Below are 23,621 nucleotides of genomic sequence, written 5' to 3' on the forward strand. Positions count from 1 at the left end.
TACTTTCATTCGATATAACCAATGAATAAAGGTATCAATATCGATTTACTTGGTGATATCGATTTATTCCTGTCAAGGTCATGTTACACATTACATGTTAGTAATTGTAATTACCCTGGGTATAAAAATTTGTCATATATATATATATATCCTATGTCCATGGTAATTTTGTATTAAGGTTGGTTTATTATGTTTGGATCGTCGTTGTATTCGCACACTGGCAACTCTCGTGGTGGGGACACCCAGCGTGCACACAGGCTGGTCACAGCATGGTCGCAGTCACAGATCACAGATACGAGTCATAAGATTTAGAATTATTCATAAGCACATCGGTCGAAAGGGACGAAAGGACAAAAGCTTAATGTTTTAAAATTTTTACATTGTTCAAAGAATAAAGGTAAACTGTCTATTCATTTTTTATATAAGTGTGTTACGAAATTGGAATATATAATTTATGAATTTTCAGAACATTTTGTATAGAAATTATAAAATATTAAATTTATCTCATCGTGTTATTATAATTGTTCAAGTATAACTGTTACATAAAGAATAATGCTATATCCAAAATGATTTTATAAATTAAAGCTATTGTGTTTTACATTTCTGAAAAATTAAGTAAAAATATATAATTATTATAAATAATCTGTAAGATACATATATTTTTGTATTGGTATAAAGGAACTATTGATATAATGCTATTATTAATTTCGAATTATTTTAAGTATTACGATTGTAATATTCAATGACATGTGTGAATGATATATTGAAAATCAATGAAAAGGGCAATGTTATACGAAAACAAGTTATGTATAGGAATGAAAATCCGAATACACATATATAGTACATAATTACAATCTGTTAGAACATTTCATAACAAAAATGTGCGATATCTCGGTACAAATGCAATGCTTATGATATAATAGATGCATGTAAAATTTATTACCATTGTAAAAATACTCATTGTTAATGTTTGTTACTTATTCTTAACATTAGAATAACCTAAAATGAAGTATTCAATTTTATTTTGCGTGTGCGCGCGCGTGCATATTTTATAAAAATATATAAAATAAAATTTATTGTTTTATAAATAATTCAATCTTTTACTTCGTGTTAATTAACAACATATATAAATATACATAGTACAATATGTATTAAATATTACATGAAATTTGTGTTTATATATTTGAAAAATGATTTTTACTAATATGTTCTTTAAAGTCAATTTATCTTTGAATTTTTTAATAGAAAGAATTATATATTAATTACAATGTAACAATGTACATTCTTGTATTATACAATATATAACATTGATTTCTTAATTCCAAAGCCATTTTAATAAATATGCACTAACTAATTTATAATAATTATTTGAACTTATTACTTTTTTAGATAAATTACTGTGTATACATATATAATTGTACGAATTAAAAGATAATATTTTAAATTTGATAAAGTATTTATTTCATAAAATTATTAAAAGTATTGTTTTTAATAATTATATAATATTTTTTGTACTGTATCTTATGCCTTATGTATCTATGTATCTTATACATATCTAATATATAATAATTGTATTATGATAAAATTATTTTTTTCTATTAAATAAGTATATGTATGAATAATATGTACAGGTGAGTAATGGGCGACAATACTTGGAAAATCGGTGAAGCAGTCGAGATTCCAGAAGAGGCTATTAAGATAGCATTAGAGAATGAAATATCATTATCAGACAGGTTTTATTTATTTGCAAAACGATCACCATTTCTTTTAGCTGGTATGTTTTTAGCACCAAAAATGTTTTATTTAAATATATATTATATCATATCATTTTAAATTGAAATGAGTATTCTATAATAATTATCTTATTTTGATACAATCAATACTGGAATATAACGTTGTTTACTTTATTGTATTAATATTACTTTACTTGTTTACTTTATAATATTAATATTACTTTATACACAATACTATTGTGAAAATACAATTGTCTTTATAGGTATAGTTGGTTTAACTACTGTTTGTGGAATAGGTGCGTATAAGTGGAGAACACGAACAGTAAAACCTTCTATATTTATTGTACAATTCAGAGTTGCAGCTCAGGCTACAGCACTTGGTATCATCAGCTTAGGAATGTTTTATGGCATGTATAACGATTATATAAAGAAGAAGAAGACAGAATAACATTCATCATTTAATGTTAGAAAGAAATAAGGAGACAATTTGAACATTCAATCGTGTTCAAAGAGTAAAATAAAATATGCTTATTTTTAGTAAAATGGAGCTTGAAAACTATTTATGATTATTAAATTTAGATACTTTATGTGATTATCAAATTCTGTAGAAAAATACTATAAACAATATGAAATTATGTGTAATAATAGTTTAGTATTATTTAAATACTACATTTAAAGATACTATTTATTACATAAATTATTGTTCTTGAAATATAGTGTCTCATAAGATAAATAATGTTTCAAGAAAAAAGAGCTGTAAAAATTAAACAAAATGTAGTAAAATAAATATTTAAGTGAAAAATTAGAATTTTTTTTGTATTAAATATCTCGCTATATGTATGTCTATATATTACATTTAAAATAAAATATGTACGTATGTGATTGTATTTAGTAAAAATATCAGACAATTTTAAATTTCAGAACAAGAGAAAATATTTCAACTTAATTACATTGCAAATACTTAATTTTTATTAAATTCACATATTGTTAAATATCATTAACGATATGTAACTTTACCTTTATGTGTTGTATATCATATGTAAATTACATAGATTTTTGTTATTGGTGAATGTTCAGTAGTTTTTTAATATATAATAAATGTAATAATTAATAATACTTTAAATTTTTATATTTAGGAATTAATAAATATAGCAATTTAAATTGAAATCAGAATTGTGTTTTCATATAACTAAATTTAATTAATCGTAATAGTGAGTACGTAACATTAGTTCCGGAAGAACTTACTTCGAGTTATCAAAATACGCAAAGATGGCTGAAGAAAGTGACAGGAGTCAATTGCCACCCGGTTGGGAATGCAGATATGACATTCGAAGTGGTCGTCCGTATGTAAATTTTTTAGAAAATCTTCGATTGTTTCGTTATCTAATGTTAGAAGAAATAAATCTGAGTGGGAGTATTTATTTGTTGCAAAAAGCTAATATTACGCAATCACGATTTACTGATTATTCGATTTTTTAATGTATACAAACTAGTAAAGAAAATATTAATGAATATGATTATTTTTATTAAATTATCTTTTTCGTTTACTTGCAATATATGATATATCAAATATTATATATGGTTACAATCAAATCTTACGTGATAAATGTGCAATAAATAACTTATTAGTTATTATACAAATCAATTTAAAACATTTTTCAGATATTTTATAAATCATTTTAACCGTACAACAACATGGGAAGATCCAAGAGTAAGATATTGGCAGTATTCTCAGTATATACAATCACAAAATTCAATGGCACTGAGTTCTGCTACAACTATTACTTCCCAAGATATACCTATGCAGGTCAGTAGATAATTTCTGCTGTATGTTAAAACTGTAAAATTTATTGGATCATCAGTAGACCACAAATATGTGTGAAAATTCATATTTTTGTGAACATAACTAATGATGTATAAATAATAAGTAGAGATTAATTTTACTTATTGATTATTATTATAATACATTTTTGCATATTATATGTATTATGTACATTTTTATACTTTTAAATTTTCCATAAACTACAGCCTAATGATCATACAATAAATATATCCATTCTTATATCTGAAGAAATACTTGGGTGTTTTAAAATTGCACTTATGCATGTATTAAAATGATCATAATTGCACTTCCAATATATGTGTTTTTGTCATATGCACATGCTGCATTTGGATAAAATATAACACGTACAACAAAATAATAGACTGGAGGAAATGGAGGTGGTGGACATTTAGGTTATGCTGGAGCTCACAGAGCTCCGCAAATTTATCCAACACTGTCTCCTTATCATAATCCACAACTTGCATTTTTACCTCCTAGTTTACAGGTAGGTAACTTATAATTGTACATGTACATTGTGTATGTTATATGATACTTTGATATTGAATTGAAGATACAATTAAATTTTTATTAATAAGTTTTCATCATAGAAAAATAATTATGTGGATACATAAATTGTAAAGAACATTACTTTATATGTATATATATACGAAATTTTTATATTAAGTAATTTTATAACTTTATTATGTATCTGTCTATTAAACATATTTTTCTAATATTAAATATGAAACTAATGCATCTAACAATATCTAACGAAAGTAATTTATGTAGGATCTGAAAACTCCATTATCACTGAAATCAGTTAGTGCAATGACAAACAGGCTTGGGGATATGACGTTGGGATCTCCAACTCCAGTAAAGAATATGGAAACATACTTAACACAGAACTCGGATTCTGAATTACAAGTTGCTAAAATCAATGCTATGTTTCCCACAGTTTCTGATACTCATATTCGACTTCTTTTGAAAAAGTAAGTTTTAGAATTCAGTATGCGTATGTACATTTAGATCTTTATTCATGTTACCATATATTATTATTAACAAAAATGTTGATTAATCTTTTACTTATATTAATGTAAATTTCTATGTCTTTAAACCCAAACCATATTAACATACACACATAAAATTATGCTTTCATGCATATTTAGTTACATTTTTTCTAATTATATATTAGTTTCTTTTCAATGAGTTTTGTTAGCACTGTATTAATTATAGTGCTAAGGTGGTAGCTGATATCTTTCAGATACCATAACAGAGCAGCTTTGGTTGTCAGCGCTTTACAAGTGGAAAAGAATCCTCTTTGTGCGCCAGGACCATGCACACCTGTGGGAGTGCATTCAAACTATGCAATACCAAGATGGCGATTACCACCACATGCTATACATGCAGCTCTAACATTGAGTCCACCTCGTGGGGCTCGGCCAGCCCCTAACTCCCCCAAAATAAAACTTAGGTTTTTCCCATACTTATATAAATTTCACCAGATATGGATGCTAGATGTTGATATTGTATCTTGTGATAGTTGCAAAGAAATATATCAGATAACAAGATAGGATACTATAAATATTGATTTATTTTGAATATCTGATATATTTTATGTATATGACCATACAGTGCTGTGTAGTAATAGCATGTGTCAGTACACATTGCAGACTATTTATATAATCTTTCTCAAAGATCTTTTATTTATAAGTAAATCTATATATTTAATTCTATACATTGTATGATCAGAAATTAAAAATTTGTTCATCTGCAATGTGTTAAAATTTGTTATAATTTTATAAGCAATAATATAGCAATCAATCAATGTGAGAATGCAAAATTTTTTTATAAAGTAATTATAGCAATATGTTGTAAGAATTTACATCTTGTGTAGTAGATAAATTTGTATTAGTAGTTTCCAAAGAATGATATCAAAAGACCAGTAATTCTTTTTTTATTTTTTAATCGTTTCCTTTCTATGTTTAATTTTTTATTTTTATAATTTGTATTTGGTCTTTTTTTATACGTAGTATTGTCATTTGGAATTCATTTTTCATTTCAGTTTCTTCCTGGTTTACAGTACACCACATGTTGGATAGTGTAAACTTTACACAAATCATAGATAGGTTGGTTTTAGTTTTATATCATCAATGTATTCTTTGCTTTAGTTTTTAGTAGCGATCATAAAATTTGTTTTTCTTTCATATATTGTTTGCCTGTTGTAATCCAAATCTTTATAGTAGTAAATGAGTTTCCTAGGAATGTACAATATCATTCTTATGTATTATCAACAAAATCGGAAAAAGAGAATACCAATATATTATGCATGCAATAAGAAACTCATTTATTCAATAAAAATGTGGTTTAAGCATGACAGTATGTGCATGTGTACTGTAATTTTAAATATCTATATTTGTTTATATCTATACTTATTCAAAATATGTCATTTTACTATTTTTAAAATCAATTTGCCGATATTAATAAATTTGTAATAACATTGTATAATGTATATTGTATAATGTCAAATTATCAATCACATGTGCATACCAAAATAATTATTGTTACTACTGTTTTATGTAAATTTTAGTTACTAATCATTAAAAATAATGTTATTTTAATATGTAATTTGTTTTAATAATTATTTGCATCATATCTATGTCTGATTTATAAATCAATTATCATTTGCACAATTCAGTCCTGTATTGTAGACTGTCCATATTTATATTCTGTACATTGTAAAACAATTGCAGTAAATGTTATATACCAAAATACTATATGTACAGGTACCTGAAAAATGTATTCCCAAAAGTAGAAGAAACCATGTTGCTTGATATTTTGGAACAAAGTGACAACAATGTTCAAAAAGCTTCTGAAAAATTAATCGATCTGGGCTATGAAAAACGAAATCCTACAGCTCCTAAATCTTTAAGAAGAAAAGAGGAGGAACAGGTAATATATATTACATTTATTTGTAGGTTTAGTTGACATTGTCAGTTTAGGAACTAATTTATATTTTATCTTCACAGATAAACAATGAACAAACTGTACCTACTCCGCCACCGCGTATGAAAAGTTTAGAAGAGAAAAATAAAAGTAGGTATATTTAACATTATTCCTTAAAATATTAATAGCAATATTTGAATTTTTGAAATATAACTTATTAGTGAAAACGCGATTGATGGAGAAATATAAATCAGTACCAGAAAGAGTAATAATGCTTGCTATGGATAGTGTTGATTATGATGAAGAGAGAGCAATACACATATTAGATATCATGGTTACAGAAGAAGCTACAAGACCCTTGTGTACATCAAGCAGTCCAAGGTAACACAACATATCTAAATAGTAATAAATTGAAAAATTAATATTTTTTACTTACATGTATAGTAGAGTTTTAAGAAACTTTTTATAAATAAATATAGTGTTCCAATTGTTTTATATGTAAATCTACCATATTTTATAAAAATATAACATCTTATTAAGTATATGTAACATTTGCAGCAGTAGAAGTGACGAAAGGAAAGACAGTCCACCAGTAACTGAAGCTGTAAAATTAACTGCTTCTCCAATTAAGAAAATAGTTAAGGATACAAATTCGGAAAAATCTAAACGTTCAAAAAATAAAATAGAAATACCAAAGTACAAAAAAATTTTATCATATCTTTTCATGTTCATAATATTTTTCATATTTAGAAAAAAAAAATAAAGAATATAATAACTAATAATATTTTTAGAGTTTCTCGAGGAACTAGTACCACAGAGGATAATGAATATAAATCTCCATATTTGACAAAACCAGTTGGACCAAACCCTGATTTACCAAAAGGAGCTAATAATGACTTACTTTTGTAAGTTAAACATTTTTATTTCGATAAATTAATATTTTTGCTATAGATATGTATGATTGAAATAAAAAATAAATAGAATTATTGTTATTACAATTTTTTTAGACCTGATTATGCACCATGGTCAGGACCAGATCCGAGTTTTTTAAGTAAAGAGTTATATAACAAAACAATAGCTAATGGACATGATGCTACTTTGCTTTTTGGAAATCGGTGTGTTGCCAAAGGACCTAATTCAGAATTAAGAAAAGGTGCATTGAGAGAATTAACTCAAGGTTCTATATATTCTCAAAGAAATATTTCGAATACAGAAAGTCGTGGTAAATGAAATATGTGTAATTGTCTCTTTGTTAATTTTTATGTTTGCTAAGTTGAAAGTACCAGGTATGTAAATATGAAACCGGAATTTTTGTATAGGAAACACGTTTATTGTATGAAAATGATTAAAAATATTTTATTCGAAGTATTGCCCATCGCTAGCTATACATTTTTCCCACCTGTCTGGCAATTGGTGGATGCCACGCCAAAAAAACTGTTGCTCTTTTGAGGCAAACCAGTCATCGAGCCATTTTCGTACATTTTCGTAAGAAGTGAAGTGCTGGTCAGAAAGTGCGTGTTCCATCGTTGCAAATAAATAGTAATCGGACGGAGCCAAGTCTGGTGAGTAAGCCGCGTGCGGAAGTATTTCCCAACTGAACGCTTCAATCGTTTCCTTGACCGGTTTTGCTGTATGTGATGGTGCATTATCATGAAGCAAAATTACTTTGTGTTGCCTTTTTTGATATTCTGGTCGTTTCTCACGCAAAGCTTGATTCAAATCGATCATTTGTTGTCGGTAGCGCTCAGTATTAATGGTTTCGCCAGGTTTTAACAGCTCATAATAGATCACACCCTTCTGATCCCACCAAACACAGAGCATTGTCTTCTGTCCATAGCGATTTGGTCTTGTAGTCGATGTCGGTGGTTCGTCTGGAGCTACCCATGATCTTTTACGCTTAAGATTCTCAAAATATATCCACTTTTTATCGCCAGTCACAATTCGGTGGAGAAATGACTTTCTTTTGTATCTGGCGAGCAGCATTTCACAAGTGGTTTTTCGGTTTTCCTGCTGTCTTTCATTCAGTTCATGTAGAACCCATTTTTCCACCTTCTGAATCTTTCCCATGGCTTTCAAACGCATGGAGACGGCTTCTCGTGTCACGTTTAATTGATCAGCGAGTTGTTGTTGCGTTTGAGCATCATCCTCATCCAACAATGCTTGCAATTCGCTGTCTTGAAACTTTTTCGGTGGTCTTCCACGTTCTTCGTTCCTCACGTCACAATTGCCACTTCTGAATTTTTTAAACCACTCAAAGCACTGTGATTTACCAAGAGCATGCTCACCGTAAGCTTCCACCTGTCTGGCAATTGGTGGATGCCACGCCAAAAAAACTGTTGCTCTTTTGAGGCAAACCAGTCATCGAGCCATTTTCGTACATTTTCGTAAGAAGTGAAGTGCTGGTCAGAAAGTGCGTGTTCCATCGTTGCAAATAAATAGTAATCGGACGGAGCCAAGTCTGGTGAGTAAGCCGCGTGCGGAAGTATTTCCCAACTGAACGCTTCAATCGTTTCCTTGACCGGTTTTGCTGTATGTGATGGTGCATTATCATGAAGCAAAATTACTTTGTGTTGCCTTTTTTGATATTCTGGTCGTTTCTCACGCAAAGCTTGATTCAAATCGATCATTTGTTGTCGGTAGCGCTCAGTATTAATGGTTTCGCCAGGTTTTAACAGCTCATAATAGATCACACCCTTCTGATCCCACCAAACACAGAGCATTGTCTTCTGTCCATAGCGATTTGGTCTTGTAGTCGATGTCGGTGGTTCGTCTGGAGCTACCCATGATCTTTTACGCTTAAGATTCTCAAAATATATCCACTTTTTATCGCCAGTCACAATTCGGTGGAGAAATGACTTTCTTTTGTATCTGGCGAGCAGCATTTCACAAGTGGTTTTTCGGTTTTCCTGCTGTCTTTCATTCAGTTCATGTAGAACCCATTTTTCCACCTTCTGAATCTTTCCCATGGCTTTCAAACGTATGGAGACGGCTTCTCGTGTCACGTTTAATTGATCAGCGAGTTGTTGTTGCGTTTGAGCATCATCCTCATCCAACAATGCTTGCAATTCGCTGTCTTGAAACTTTTTCGGTGGTCTTCCACGTTCTTCGTTCCTCACGTCAAAATTGCCACTTCTGAATTTTTTAAACCACTCAAAGCACTGTGATTTACCAAGAGCATGCTCACCGTAAGCTTCGACAAGCATTCGATGCGATTCTGCAGCAGTTTTCTTCAAATGGTAACAGAAAATCAATGCTGTCCGCAAATCGTAGTTTCCAGGCACAAAATTTGACATGTTCAACGCTATTACAAACTATGCTGTTGTATGAAATTTGTATTGTTCTGAGTCGAAAATCTTTGTGAGATGTCAACAAAGATTTTTGGCATCAAAGACGCAGTTTAGTCTAACTACATTATCAGCTAGGGCCATCTATAGGAAAATTCCGGTTTCATACTTCTGGTTACATACTGTTTTATTTAAACTGCTTTTTATTCAATATCTTCATATAAATTATACAAATTTATAGTTATAAATCAATTGAACGTTAATTATTTGAAATATCCATTTCTTAATTTCGTATATATTGAATAAAAGCTTCCAATCTTAGTACCATTAATTCAAATAAACAATTATTGTTAATTCTATATTGCTAAATTCAAAGTCATTTGTTATATGTTCGTATTGAAGTTATATTAATATAAATATTTGGTTACTTTCTTACAAGTTAATATTTTATATGTTCACTATAGAATATTAATTTTACATCAAAAATAAATTTTAATTGTTTGTCTATAAGATAGCAAACGAGATACAATCAATTACAAAAGTCTACATACATTCCTTAAATATAAAATATTATAGTAAAAATAATTAGTTCTATGAGTTCTTTTGACACATTAAGATACATATTGTTACAATGTAATATAATTTATTCACCTTTACTTGGATTAAGGAAAAGGAAGCAAAAAATATAAAATTCAACGTTTCAAAAGTTATACATATATATATATGTTATTATATATTATTAATGTCTTATAGCCCCGCCCCCTTCTCTCTGTAAGCATCAATAATGATCTGTTATCTGCTTGGCATTGATAAAATTAAAAGTTTTGTAAACTTTGATGTAAATTTATTTCAAAATTCTTATAAGTTAAATGTTTTAATGTTTTTAATTCATTTTAGAAATACATATTATTTAAAGTTTATACATATTATTTTGTATTGATATGTAAATATAAATAATTTTGTGACAAAGTGTGTTTTAGTGTCATAATTCAATAGGTGTATGTAGACCTTTGTAACTCATTGTGCATATTCATGAAAGTATATGTAAAGGAGTGTTCAAATGTACTTAGATATACATATTTTAAGTGATTTAAAAAATATATCATCATTAGCATGCATTATCAATTTTGGAAAATCGTAATGCTTCCATTTATGACATATCTTGTCATTTTTAATATATATAAATATGACCAAGTCTCTAGATGTTCGCAGATAATTTAAAAAATTTGGAATATTTTAAATTATTTGAACATTGTATTGAACACAAAGTAATTGAAATCAATTTTTTTGCAAATAAAAACAAAGTTTTTAATAATATTAACTTATATGCAACGTACTAAATAAATACTTGTAATAGCAATAGTAATTAATTCCATGATAATATTATTTCAATTAGGATATAGTACATTTGTTTTCTAAATTTGATGTGAACAATTGCCTTAATTTAAAAAAATGGAATGTTAAAATATTTAAAAATTAAATGTAAATTTAAAAAATATTTTGTAATGTAGTTTGTATATTGGTAGTTTTTCTTTATAATAATTTAGCTTACAAATATTTTAAAGTATTTGTGGACAACTTTAATGTCCTTACTTAATTTTTTAATATAGACATGTTTTGCAAATTATGCACATCCTATTAAAGTTATACACAAAAAGTAAAAGAAACTATTAAAGTTCTTTAGACAGACAAATGTAAACTGTAATTCAGAAATCTTTATAATTTACATTTCAATATTGAAATCCTTAAGATTATTAATTTTTACAATTAGATTAGATTTTCTTTATTATAACTGTAAAATTTATAATGAAAATCATAAATCTACAACATATTCAGTATTAGAAAGTATTTGGAGTAAATGTAAGATATAAAGAAATTAATTATATGAAATATATTTGGAAAATTATTAATTTTGTATACTATGTATGTTTTGAATCGCATTACTATATATGATAGATGTGAAATACAAATGGCATATCCATGATGCAAATTTCAAGGTCATTATTACATATGATTAATATGATATAGGCTATAACCAAAAAAGGGTTTCTAATGATAAACTAAACAAGAAAAAAAGCTTTATATATGCTATAGTTAAATGAATGTACAGAAGTATTTTCATAGCTTAATTCAAAATAATCCTGCCTTTGAGAAAATCTAATATGTGAATAAAAATTAATAACAGATGGGCTGTGGCTGAAACATTAGTTGAGAGCTATTTTTATAGCTTTTTAACTTGAGAAGAAACTAGGAGGGATAAAATAATCTATTTTGACTATATTTTGAGTATTGCCACATATGCAGAAAGTAACATTAACTGGAATAAATAAATTCTTCGATTAGCTAATTACTGTAATTCAAAATTTCAACATGAAACTCATTCTCTCAAACGCAATTAGGTATTCTGTGTAAAATATATAGTGATTTGGAGTTGTGTGTGAGATGTATTGCTGTGGAGTAACTATTAGTTAATAATGTAAAATGCCAAATTTGTTTCTATCAACTCTTCCATCCAAAAGATTCGTTTTGCAAGATATTTCCTTATGAGCTAACATAAAATAAATAATTTTTCATTCATTTTCATGAATTAGATGTTATAGAGGGTTGTGTGCAATAGATTAGCAAAGTTATATTAGCATCAAAATAATATTTATCATATGAGATTTGTATCATATGTATTTTATCATATGAGATTTGTTAATCTGGTATGAGTTTTTGTTATATTAATAACATAAGATATCCACTAACATAAGATATTCATTGTATGCCAACAATAATGTTATGTATTAATGGAGTTGCCCTATTTCTCGATTAAGATTTCAAGTTCCACGCGATTTTTCTCATATACATGTTATTTTATTTGCAGAAACAAAACTATTTTTAACAGATTTTATGCAATGTGAATACATAAAAAAGCTATATATCTAGGTATTTTCAGAATTATTTTGTGTTTAATATAGTCACTATAATAATGCCAAAAATCATGTTTAGCTTTAAGGATTTTGTCCTAAGTACTTTAAACTAAATGATTAATACACTTGAAACAGAATTAAAAAACAACCCATAACTAGCAATATAAACATCATATTATATACAGATGTATACTGAATATTGCAATAATGCAAAGTTGTATTTCATTGTATTTACACATATCTGTACAATAAAGATATTCATAATCAGTCTTCTTATGTAATAATTTATTTAATAAAGAGAAGGAGATATTTTATCAGTTTATAATATTTCATTCTTTATATCCATATGATAATGATATATATATAGATAACATATATATATCTTATTCTATAAACTATTAAATATTGACGTATAACATGAAATTATTAAACAAGATGTTAAAATAGAGTAATAGGATTAATTTTACATATTTATTTAATTTACTATAACTTTTATATAGTTAATTAGTGATTTTATATTACATCATTTTATACTAATTATAATAACAAAGATATCAAATCAAATTATATATGTTATAAAAAAGAATAAAACATTTTATGTACAACATATAAATGTCTAGTACTTGTAAAAAGAAAAGATACAGATGGCGTCTAATTTGATTACTGCAATATCAATCATTAAACTTCATCTTCGTTTAAGAGCATATTTGGTATACCATCGTTAATAGGGAATTTTCTGCCAGATTCTGGACATAGTAGGTCTCCATTAATGACTTCAACTTCCAATAATATATGATGAACCATTTTTAAAAATTCCTCATTTGTTTCAAAATCTTGAATCAAAGTCTGTGGTAATTCTCCAACATGTCCTATCTGCATTAATAATTAGAGTATATTATTATTAACATATATATGCTATCAAATTTGTATCTTTATTACTTGTACATAAAACAAATAATAAAAATATTTTACTAAAAGTTTATGAGTTCTTGTTTTAAATTTTTAGTGAGTAAACCAACATTTTTTTTTGGTATATTAAAAGCTTTATTTTTAAAATTATACTAACTATTAAAAGCAAACTATATAACACAAGCTCCTATATGTTTGATATGATATTCAATATAATAAGAAATATAGACATAAGTACTAATACTATTTTGTATATTAAAGATCTTTAGCAGTTTTATTTAAAAGTGTAATAACTTACACTTTCTGCAGCTTTCCAAAGTGTAGCCCAATCAAGTTTTGGAATTATTCTTGCAATAAATTCTGGATTAAAATCTACTTCTGACACTTTAATACCTTTTGCCTGAAAGTTTATGTAAAAAGTCCTTCCTTACTAATGCAAATTACGTTATTATAAAATGTTTTAATTGGTTTATTTAAATTAACCTTAAAATTGTATATAGATGTAAAACTTACAACAATCCCAAGGGGATATCCAACAGTTACACCTTTCAAGCATTTTGAAGTTAACATATTATGTGTTAAAAGTTTCATTTTTTAAGAATATTATCCGATCGTTTTATTAATTGAAATAATTTGAAAAAATTATGATTTTGTTGTCAAGGTTTTGTGTTAAAAGTTCCTTGCACGTTACTCTTGATGCCGGCTTTTACCGACTTATGTATACTCTAATCTCAAGACACAGTTCAATACGACTATATTCTATTACGAAAATAATAATTTTATAATTGTTCTCGTTATGATATCTAAAGCAAGAAAATATGGGTAAAATGAAAATTATTGGATTAATTTTCCACGCTGTAAAAATAGATTATAAAAATTTAAATTTAAGATTTATCATGATAAATTGAGTGACAGTCACGTGATTTCTCCTATTCAATTGCACTTTACTTTAGGAGGTTAGCTTTTCAGAAAAAATGCTATTATCTTGTTTATGAATAATCTACTACATTTTGTTGAGATTTTTTAAAACACAGCTTACAGAATAATTATATCAAATTAATTCTAGAAAAATTTTATTAGACATAATTCGTACGATAAATTACGAAACATATGGTGTGTAACCTACACGTATATATCATAGTCCAAGGTGGAAAATCGTTTGAACATCAAACTGACAGTAGCCACATCACCTGGCCTTGATGAAAATACGCAATCAGCTGTTATTCTTGCCCATTTATCTCTTTTTGTATCGTATTTAAACCTACATATTTCTGCTACTATTTGCCAGTCATATTTTGACACATCACCAACCTGCTTCAAAAATAATCAAGAACTTGTATAACCTAAAACAAGTAGTAATACACATTTATTTTAACTTTTCAATTGCTAATTCTTCTACATATATTTAAAACTACGTTTAGTAAATGTTAATAATTAAATAGTGTAAATTTCTTTTTTATTAGTGATAATATGTATTTTTATTAAATTTATGGTGCTTGTATGATAATTACCAAAAAATGCTACAGAAGACAGGAAGATAAAGTTATCAGTAACAAACGTGTTAGATTGGTGCATATACAATTTGCACTAGAGCACATTATTTTGTTATCATGCAATAATGATACTCTGACAAAATAAATTACAAAATATAATAAAAAACAATGTGTGCTATTACAAATACAAAATCTTGACATCAAAAGGAGTATATTTTGTAATGCAAAGGAAAATGGCTTGTGATTTACTTATTTGGGGATTACTAATGTTTGGATGCAGCATACAAGCATTGTTAGTTGCATCTGAAGATGACCCATTGGAATATATGAGTAAAGAAGAACGGGAAGCATTAAAGTTTGTATGAACATATAAAAGTAATAACATCCATACAAAAATAATAACTTTTTATATTTACTTATAGGGAAGAAGCAAGGGATATGTTTTGTCATGCATATAATGCTTATATGGTAAAGTTTATACAAAAAAGTTTGTTTTACATAGTTTTATAAATTCTTAGTAAAAAAATAAATAAAATGAATATCTCAAAACTTTAATAAAATGTATAAAATATAAAGTTGGTAAAATAGTAAATGTAAAATGTATTGTCAGGCTTTGTATATATATAATTGTTTAATGTTTGTAAATTAGATGTATAAGTTATATTTTAAGAAATTATTAAAACAGGTAAAGTTAGTGTTTTGTAATTTATATACTTAGTTTATAATTTATTTATTTATAAATATGTGTTCAAGGATAATGCATATCCTGCTGATGAATTAATGCCATTAAGTTGTAAAGGAAGATACAGAGGATCAGAACCAAACAGAGGTGATATAGATTCTACATTGGGAAAGTAAGAACAAAAATTTATTTCTTATATTAGAGCAAAATAAAAATTTGGAAAATAACTTGTTTTTATAGATTATATTTTAAATAAAGGCGATTTACTATATTTTAATATCAACAAGTAGTATTAGTATTTTAGTATTAATTGTAACATTTATTATCAAAATATTTATTAAAAGACTATATATCCGTTTTTGCATACTATTTTCAGTTTTTCGCTTACATTGGTTGATACCTTAGATACTTTGGTGGTAAGAAAATGTTTACATATATTTCTTATATTAAAATGATATATTTAACAAAATGTATATTAAATTAATTTTTGTCCATTTAATATGTATTAGGTATTAGGAGATTTAGAGGAATTTGAACATGCAGTTAAACTTGTTGTCAGAGATGTTAGCTTTGACACTGATGTTATTGTTTCTCTATTTGAAACTAATATTAGAATGCTGGGGTACGATGTTTAACAGCTGTTTATATTGCCACAGTTTATATAGATATTTATTTGTTCAATAATTAATACTTTCTAAAATAATTTATTTAACAGTGGTCTTCTGAGTGGTCACATACTAGCAGAATATTTACAACAAAGAGCTGATATAATGCCATGGTATAGAGGTGAACTTCTAAATTTGGCCAAAGATTTAGGATATAGATTTTTACCTGCATTTAATACAACTACAGGGATACCATATGGCAGAGTAATAATACTTTAATTAATTGTAATTATATATAAAAGGGTATTCTTCAAAAAATACTTATTAAAACAATCTTTTTTTAGATAAATTTAAAGTATGGTATGAAAGGTGTACCTTTGGAAGTATCACGAGAAACATGTACTGCTTGTGCAGGTAGTATGATTTTAGAAATGGCAGCATTGTCAAGGTTAACAGGAGAACCAATTTTTGAAGTATGATGTTTTGTAATATTTTATAAAAGTGGTAAGAAAATTTTATCTATAATAGTAATATTACATGTAATAGGAAAAAGCGCAAAAAGCGATGGATGTTTTATGGAGAATGCGTCATCGTGGTACTGATTTAATGGGGTCTGTGTTAAATGTACATTCCGGTGATTGGGTAAGAAGAGATTCTGGTGTAGGAGCAGGTATAGATTCCTACTATGAGTATTGCCTTAAAGCATACATTTTATTGGGTAATTGTTGTTACATTATTTGTATTTTTATAACTTACTATGAAATATATTGTAATATAATTAAATTTTTGGTCATAATATAGGTGATGAAAAATATCTTGGACGGTTCAATAAACATTATCAAGCAGTAATGAAGTATGTAAGCCAAGGACCAATGTTATTGGATGTACATATGCACAGGCCAAATACGAACTCGAAAAATTTTATGGATGCTTTATTGGCCTTTTGGCCTGGTTTGCAGGTAGCCTTTCATCTTTTTGGTTTTTATGTCTATAAATGTTTGACTTTTACTGTTTTTACTGTTTTTATTTTACTGTTATAGGTGCTAAAAGGTGATATCAAACCGGCTGTAGAAACGCATGAAATGTTATATCAAGTTATGCAGAGACATAATTTTATACCAGAAGCATTTACTACTGACTTTCAGGTTATTAATACATCTATTATCTTTTTGTGTGAATAAATAAACTGTAATTTAATATTGATACATATGTTTCTTAATTTATAATTAGGTACACTGGGGGCATCATCCGTTAAGGCCAGAATTTTTAGAATCAACGTACTTCCTGTATCGTGCTACTGGCGATCATTATTATTTAGGAGTTGGCCGTAAGGTACTCAAAAGTCTGCAAACTTATGCCAGAGTACCATGTGGTTATGCAGCTGTATCAGATGTTAGAACTAATAAGCATGATGATACAATGGATAGCTTTGTATTATCAGAAACTTTTAAATACTTATTTCTGTTATTCGCGGAGCCAGGCGAACTACTTTTAGATTTGGATGAATTTATTTTTACAACCGAGGGACATCTATTGCCATTAACACTTGCTTCTATAAGAACTAATATTTCTTCGGTAAGTATAAATGGTTAAACTGCAAGAAATAAAAATTATGTAATAACATGAAAATATTAGGTTAAAGTATAACTAATGTCTATAATTTATAAAATGAAGCAAGATTTTGAGCGAGATATCGTACATGTGGATGAAATGGACCGTACTTGCCCTAATAGTCTGCACCTATTTCCTGCATCAGTAAGACAGCCTTTGAGAAACATGGTTGAAGACGTGTATCCAAGGCATGCATTAAAAAGAAGATTAAGCGCTGCACAATTTCAGGTAAAGGTACACTTGTATTAAACAGAAGTATTAAATACTCACTAAAACTTATTACTTTCTATTGTAGGCAAATAATTGGGAACATTTAAGGCTGTTGAGTGATATGGGAATAACGGCTTTAACTTTGGCAGATGGACGTGTTCAACTGTTGCATACATTTTCTAATGTAAAGCAAAGTTTCTTTGTATTTATCAATATACTTAAACATTTTACTTATTATAATCTTATTAATTTACAAAGTAAAAGTATTTATATTTATTTTATAGGCAAAAACACCGCAGGATTCTGAAGAAGGTTTATTATTTATGCAAGAAATGGTTGAAATAAGTAAAATGCAATCCCAACAAACTGAAGCTAAACCGCAAGCTGTCACATTTGTAAAACCAAACACGAATCCACCTCAAATAATTACTCTGTTAGCTGGACCAGCGCAATTTGGATTAGAATTACAGGGTTTAAATAAAGTAACCGCGAAAGTTGTTTTTACATTTCCATCTGCCGCATGCACCGATCTTCATAATGCAGATAAACTTGCAGGCAAGATAGCAATAATGGGTCGGGGTAACTGTATGTTTATAGAAAAGGTAAACAAATTCCATCCATATTGTGAATGTATTTTGAAACAATTTTTATTTAATTATTTCAATATTATTGCAGGCAAGACGAATTCAACAAGCAGGTGCTGTTGCTGGAATAGTGTTGGATAATGTAGATGGTTCTAGTGCTGCAACTTCGCCTATATTTGCAATGTCAGGAGATGGAAAAGAAGTGGACGACGTAACTATTCCCGTTGTATTTTTGTTTAGCATGGAGGCTTCTGAGCTATTAAAAGCAATTGCCGTGGCAAACGGTGATCTTACAGTTACACTTGGTAGGATATTGTAACTCTTTTGTCCTATTATATGCTTCTTGCTATTATTGTTTCAAATATGTGATCTGCTTTGTTTCTACTAGGCAATTTCTTTTCAAAAGAAGATGCACAACTGAAAGCACCCACCGATTTGTCAATGTTCGAACGGTTAAAGGGATCGTTAAAATCTTTTCTTACACGACAAATGACACCACAGGTCTGTATTTCTTGGTGTTTTGCAGTTATTATCATTGAGTATGTTCTCCTTTGGATTTTTATTCACATGAAGCGGTATTAAGTTATTGGTTATATATATTTTCATGATTATTTTACTATAGAAAGGGTCTCCCATTCGTATTACGAATATGTTATATTATGTGTGTGTTTATATGTATATATATATATATAATATATATAATATAATATATATATATATATAATATAAAATAATATAATATAATATAATATAATACAATATAATGTAATATATATATAATATCTATATATAAGATGAAAATATTCATTATTCTCAAATTAGTCATAAAAACCCATATTTAATTATTTAGAAAAATATTTTCTTATTGTTTGCGATATTTATATTGATATAAAGATATTTTTTACTTACGTTTAACATTATGTAATGAAAATTGTTATTTGAGTTTTTATACTTTTTAAGATATTAAATTGTTTGATTTCTATATTTACTATATATATTATATTTTTCTTATGTTCTTATTACCTTTTTTATTTTATTATGCAATAATTTAGGAGTGCATTCGTAGCAATTTGTATTTCGGATCATTAGTCGTTATATATATAATTTTCTAAAATCATATTTTTCATTTATTCTATGCAATTGTAAAATGAAACTAAATTTCGAGAGATATTTTTTTACAACAGACATCTCCAAGCAGTGGGACAAATTTGGATCTGGTTCCTGAGCTTAGACACGAAGGAGAAGAAAAGGACATAATCTATTTTTACGATCTACGTGCTGAAATAATCAAAGATTCTCTTGGCGGAGAAGTAAGAATCAGTTCGTCGTACATATCTGTTCCACTTACGAAAGAATCGGAGGATAACACGTTAATAGAGAAACAATGGCGACAATTGAAAGAAGTTTTTGTTAACCATATATATTTGGATGTAAAACAGAAAGCAGGCTTACAAATCAGAAGTTTTATATTAGAAAGTTATTATAATTGGATAGTAAAGTCACGAGGTGGGGATGGTACTATATTAAAAGTATCTTTGCGAGATAAAGTTGCGTGGTTCTTAAAAGAATTAGCTGTAGTTGTACCAAATCCGTCCATTATGAAAATGGACCAATTAATGGATTTTATCAAACAAAAATTGTTGAAACAATATTTGTTAACAAAAATGGATATTATGGTTTTAAATATGAAAAAGGTTACAACAATATTGCAGACAATGCGATCTGGGAGTCCAAATACTGAACAATTGTTCAAGATTTTCGAACTTAATATCGCGCAAGCTGGTATTTTTAAGTTTCTGAGACAGTTGTTACCAGGTATTTTTGACATGGAAGATGAAATTATTAGAGAGCATCTTGCCTTGTTAGATCGTGTTAATAAAGCCGTGCATAAAAAATATCGTGAAATATTAGCTGATGGAGCGCAAGAAAGTTTAGAAAAGTCGATGATAGATAAAAATTCTTATTATGATACGATAATTGATAATTGGCAGAAAGATCTGAAAAATTTTGAAAAATTGGATGTATTAAAAAAACCTAAGGAGCAAGATTCCGTGATCACAGAATTTATGATGGATAACAATGAAAGTAGTAAGTCAGAAATGAAATCTAATGATATTTCTAAAATATCTAAAAGAAATGAAGATGTCAAAGTAGGAAAATTTGAAGACTTTGAACATTTTATATTAACAGAAATAGAAAAAGCTGTGAAAAATTCAGAACAAGATAGTATTAGAAAATTGCAAGAACATATTGATGTTTCAAGAGACATAGCAGATAATACAAGTAAAGAAGCAGTTAATTCAAATAAAGTAGTTTTGAATGTTTCCTCTCAAAATCAAAGTAAAGCTGATACATTAAAAAATAGAATAAAATATCAAATTGAATTTATAAAAAATAAAATTGAAGACTTTACAAAAAATATAGATTCTTTGGTAGATTTTATTAAAATTACAAATTCTTTAGAAAATGTACAATCAAATAATATCGACTTTAAAGAAACAGTTACTAATAATAATAGTGCTGACAAACAAGCACACAAAGAATCTTTACTTACTGACAATGATTTCCAAGTAACGGATGCACAAACAAGTTCTCAGAATATTAAAACAATAGGAAAAGATAATAGTGAAGTATTACAAAAGATTGAAAAAGAAGTGGTTGATCCACAATTAAATAATTATAAAATTATACCTTCTAAACTGCCTAAAGAATGTAAAACTCAAATATCCAAAGAAGAAGGGAATACAAAGTCCATTGATATTCAACAAGAACTAGAAACTTCCAATTCAAATTATAATTCTGTAGATGAAAATAAATTGCAGCATAGTCAAAAATATACAAACGAAGTTAAAAGTAAGAAAGTCGATGTACAAAAACACAAAAGTAAACATATCGACGATGAATTATAATGAAAACTTTTAGGTTTCAAGATCGAATATATATATTAAAAGACACTGTGAACAAATTTCTCACTCCAACAAGCCTGGCAATCCCATTCATACTACATTTGATATTTTTGCACAAAATTTGAACATGTATGCAGTGAGCTTTAATGTTTTTATATGAAATCCATTTTAGGAAAGAATTAGTTATCTAATGAAAAAGTGATATGATGACCAGATTATATCAGAACAATACTTAAAGTCTGTTAAACTGGTGCTTATGAAAAAATTTGATTTCATTTCATTTTTTATTTGAAATAACTTAGTGAAATTATAAGAAAAAGAGAAACTGTATGATACAGATAAACAGTCTGCGCAAACCATTTATCCTAATGAGGTTGTGACAGAATATTCTGTTAAGGTTCTAATGAATGTAAATTTTATATATACCATTTAAACATAGCATATTTCTTGTGCACTACGACAGTACAATGATGGTATATTGTTTTTTTCCATAGGTAAAGGATTATAATTTTCATTATTGTAATTGCAGGTTTGTTTTCTCATGTTTTTGTACTTAAAATATGTGCCATGAGTAACAATGTAAATGAATATTTTGACAAATAATATATATTACACTATTTGTTTACAGTGTAATTTTAACTCGTATTCTAAATAAGAATATAAGAAATAATGGTTAACAAATAATTTCTAATTAAGATTATAAAAGTGAATCTTTTTCTTAAATACAGTAGTACTACATTGACTTTCTTAAAGTACATACATGCTATATTTTGTTAAGGAAAGAAGTTGGTAAATATAAAACTTACTGATATCATTCTTTGGAACTATCCATTTTTTTCTATAACAATATTATTGAAACAATTGCAATACAAAAATTTTTGTTCATTTAAATTTATTTATTAATCTATGCCTTATATGTACATAAAATTGTATAAATAACAATGTATATACATGTCATATAGAAAAGTTAATAACAATGGAAGTGGTAATAGATCAAATAGTGATTAGAAATTCGTAGCATCTTAATTTCCTTAAAACTATATATGTATGTATACTCTGTTTTCTATTTGTAACATGTTTACAAATTATATTGCATATTCTGTAAAATAATTTTAAAGCTATAATATAAAAATTTGGATTTATTATGTGCCATATAGAATGCACAAGAAATACATATGTTTTAAATCAAATCAATTTGGGATATACACATATATCCTAAATTATACTGGGTCAATCCTGTAGAATGTGACTTTGATTGTAAATGTAAATATTATATAAATAAGTATATAATAAGTATCTGTGTTCTGCAATTACCGTATAAAGTTTGTATGATGAATGCCAAAATGGACATTACAAAGTTTATTGTATATTAAACTAGCTACTATTTTGCATAGATCGATTGTGTGTGTGTATGTGTATATGTATACAAACTGATGTATGTATATATATATATATATATATGTGTATATATATATATATATATATATATATATATATATATATATATATATATATATATATATATATATATATATATATATATATATATATATATATATATATATATATATATATATATATATATATATATATATATATATATATATATATATATATATATATATATATATATATATATATATATATATATATATATATATATATATATATATATATATATATATATATATATATATATATATATATATATATATATATATATATATATATATATATATATATATATATATATATATATATATATATATATATATATATATATATATATATATATATATATATATATATATATATATATATATATATATATATATATATATATATATATATATATATATATATATATATATATATATATATATATATATATATATATATATATATATATATATATATATATATATAT

The 23,621-nt window shown here is 26.9% G+C and overlaps 4 protein-coding genes across 8 annotated transcripts; 3 read left to right on the forward strand and 1 right to left on the reverse strand.

Annotated features, from left to right (window-relative positions):
* Window positions 1-62: 62 nt before the first annotated feature.
* LOC100744630 (HIG1 domain family member 1C) lies at window positions 63-2,366 on the forward strand. Its single transcript, XM_003494021.4, has 3 exons — window positions 63-397; window positions 1,632-1,774; window positions 1,997-2,366. Exons 2-3 carry the CDS (start codon window positions 1,639-1,641, stop codon window positions 2,179-2,181), a joined length of 321 nt encoding a protein of 106 aa, XP_003494069.1. The 5' UTR covers window positions 63-397; window positions 1,632-1,638; the 3' UTR covers window positions 2,182-2,366.
* Window positions 2,367-2,928: 562 nt separating this feature from the next.
* LOC100744865 lies at window positions 2,929-13,886 on the forward strand. Of its 4 annotated transcripts, none has more exons than XM_012392485.3 (12): window positions 2,929-3,076; window positions 3,396-3,540; window positions 3,938-4,060; window positions 4,345-4,544; window positions 4,817-5,026; window positions 6,339-6,504; window positions 6,582-6,648; window positions 6,720-6,879; window positions 7,057-7,194; window positions 7,290-7,403; window positions 7,506-7,788; window positions 13,873-13,886. In XM_012392485.3, exons 1-11 carry the CDS (start codon window positions 3,003-3,005, stop codon window positions 7,726-7,728), a joined length of 1,620 nt encoding a protein of 539 aa, XP_012247908.1. In that variant the 5' UTR covers window positions 2,929-3,002; the 3' UTR covers window positions 7,729-7,788; window positions 13,873-13,886. The 4 variants fall into 4 exon arrangements, with proteins under 4 accessions (XP_012247908.1, XP_012247907.1, XP_012247910.1 ...); XM_012392484.3 differs by lacking the exon at window positions 13,873-13,886 and adding an exon at window positions 9,965-9,997; XM_012392487.3 differs by lacking the exons at window positions 4,817-5,026; window positions 13,873-13,886 and adding an exon at window positions 9,965-9,997.
* On the reverse strand, window positions 13,249-14,336 carry LOC100744986 (multifunctional methyltransferase subunit TRM112-like protein). The gene is made up of 3 exons (XM_033324069.1): window positions 14,117-14,336; window positions 13,902-14,003; window positions 13,249-13,567 (listed from the first exon to the last, which is right to left on the reverse strand). The coding sequence occupies exons 1-3, from the start codon at window positions 14,192-14,194 to the stop codon at window positions 13,373-13,375; spliced, it is 375 nt and encodes a 124-aa protein (XP_033179960.1). The 5' UTR covers window positions 14,195-14,336; the 3' UTR covers window positions 13,249-13,372.
* A 958-nt stretch (window positions 14,337-15,294) lies between these two features.
* Window positions 15,295-23,030, forward strand: LOC100744747 (ER degradation-enhancing alpha-mannosidase-like protein 3). Of its 2 annotated transcripts, none has more exons than XM_024371629.2 (17): window positions 15,295-15,451; window positions 15,519-15,564; window positions 15,850-15,950; window positions 16,155-16,194; window positions 16,288-16,400; window positions 16,494-16,647; window positions 16,728-16,856; window positions 16,930-17,101; window positions 17,185-17,342; window positions 17,424-17,528; window positions 17,614-17,958; window positions 18,058-18,222; window positions 18,290-18,406; window positions 18,489-18,806; window positions 18,880-19,093; window positions 19,177-19,289; window positions 19,973-23,030. In XM_024371629.2, the coding sequence occupies exons 1-17, from the start codon at window positions 15,318-15,320 to the stop codon at window positions 21,695-21,697; spliced, it is 4,149 nt and encodes a 1,382-aa protein (XP_024227397.1). In that variant the 5' UTR covers window positions 15,295-15,317; the 3' UTR covers window positions 21,698-23,030. The 2 variants fall into 2 exon arrangements, with proteins under 2 accessions (XP_024227397.1, XP_012247906.1); XM_012392483.3 differs by having other exon boundaries at window positions 18,290-18,388.
* Window positions 23,031-23,621: the final 591 nt, after the last annotated feature.

Source organism: Bombus impatiens, unplaced genomic scaffold (genome assembly GCF_000188095.3).
Source record: "Bombus impatiens unplaced genomic scaffold, BIMP_2.2 scf_1445, whole genome shotgun sequence".
Lineage (NCBI taxonomy): Eukaryota > Metazoa > Arthropoda > Insecta > Hymenoptera > Apidae > Bombus > Bombus impatiens.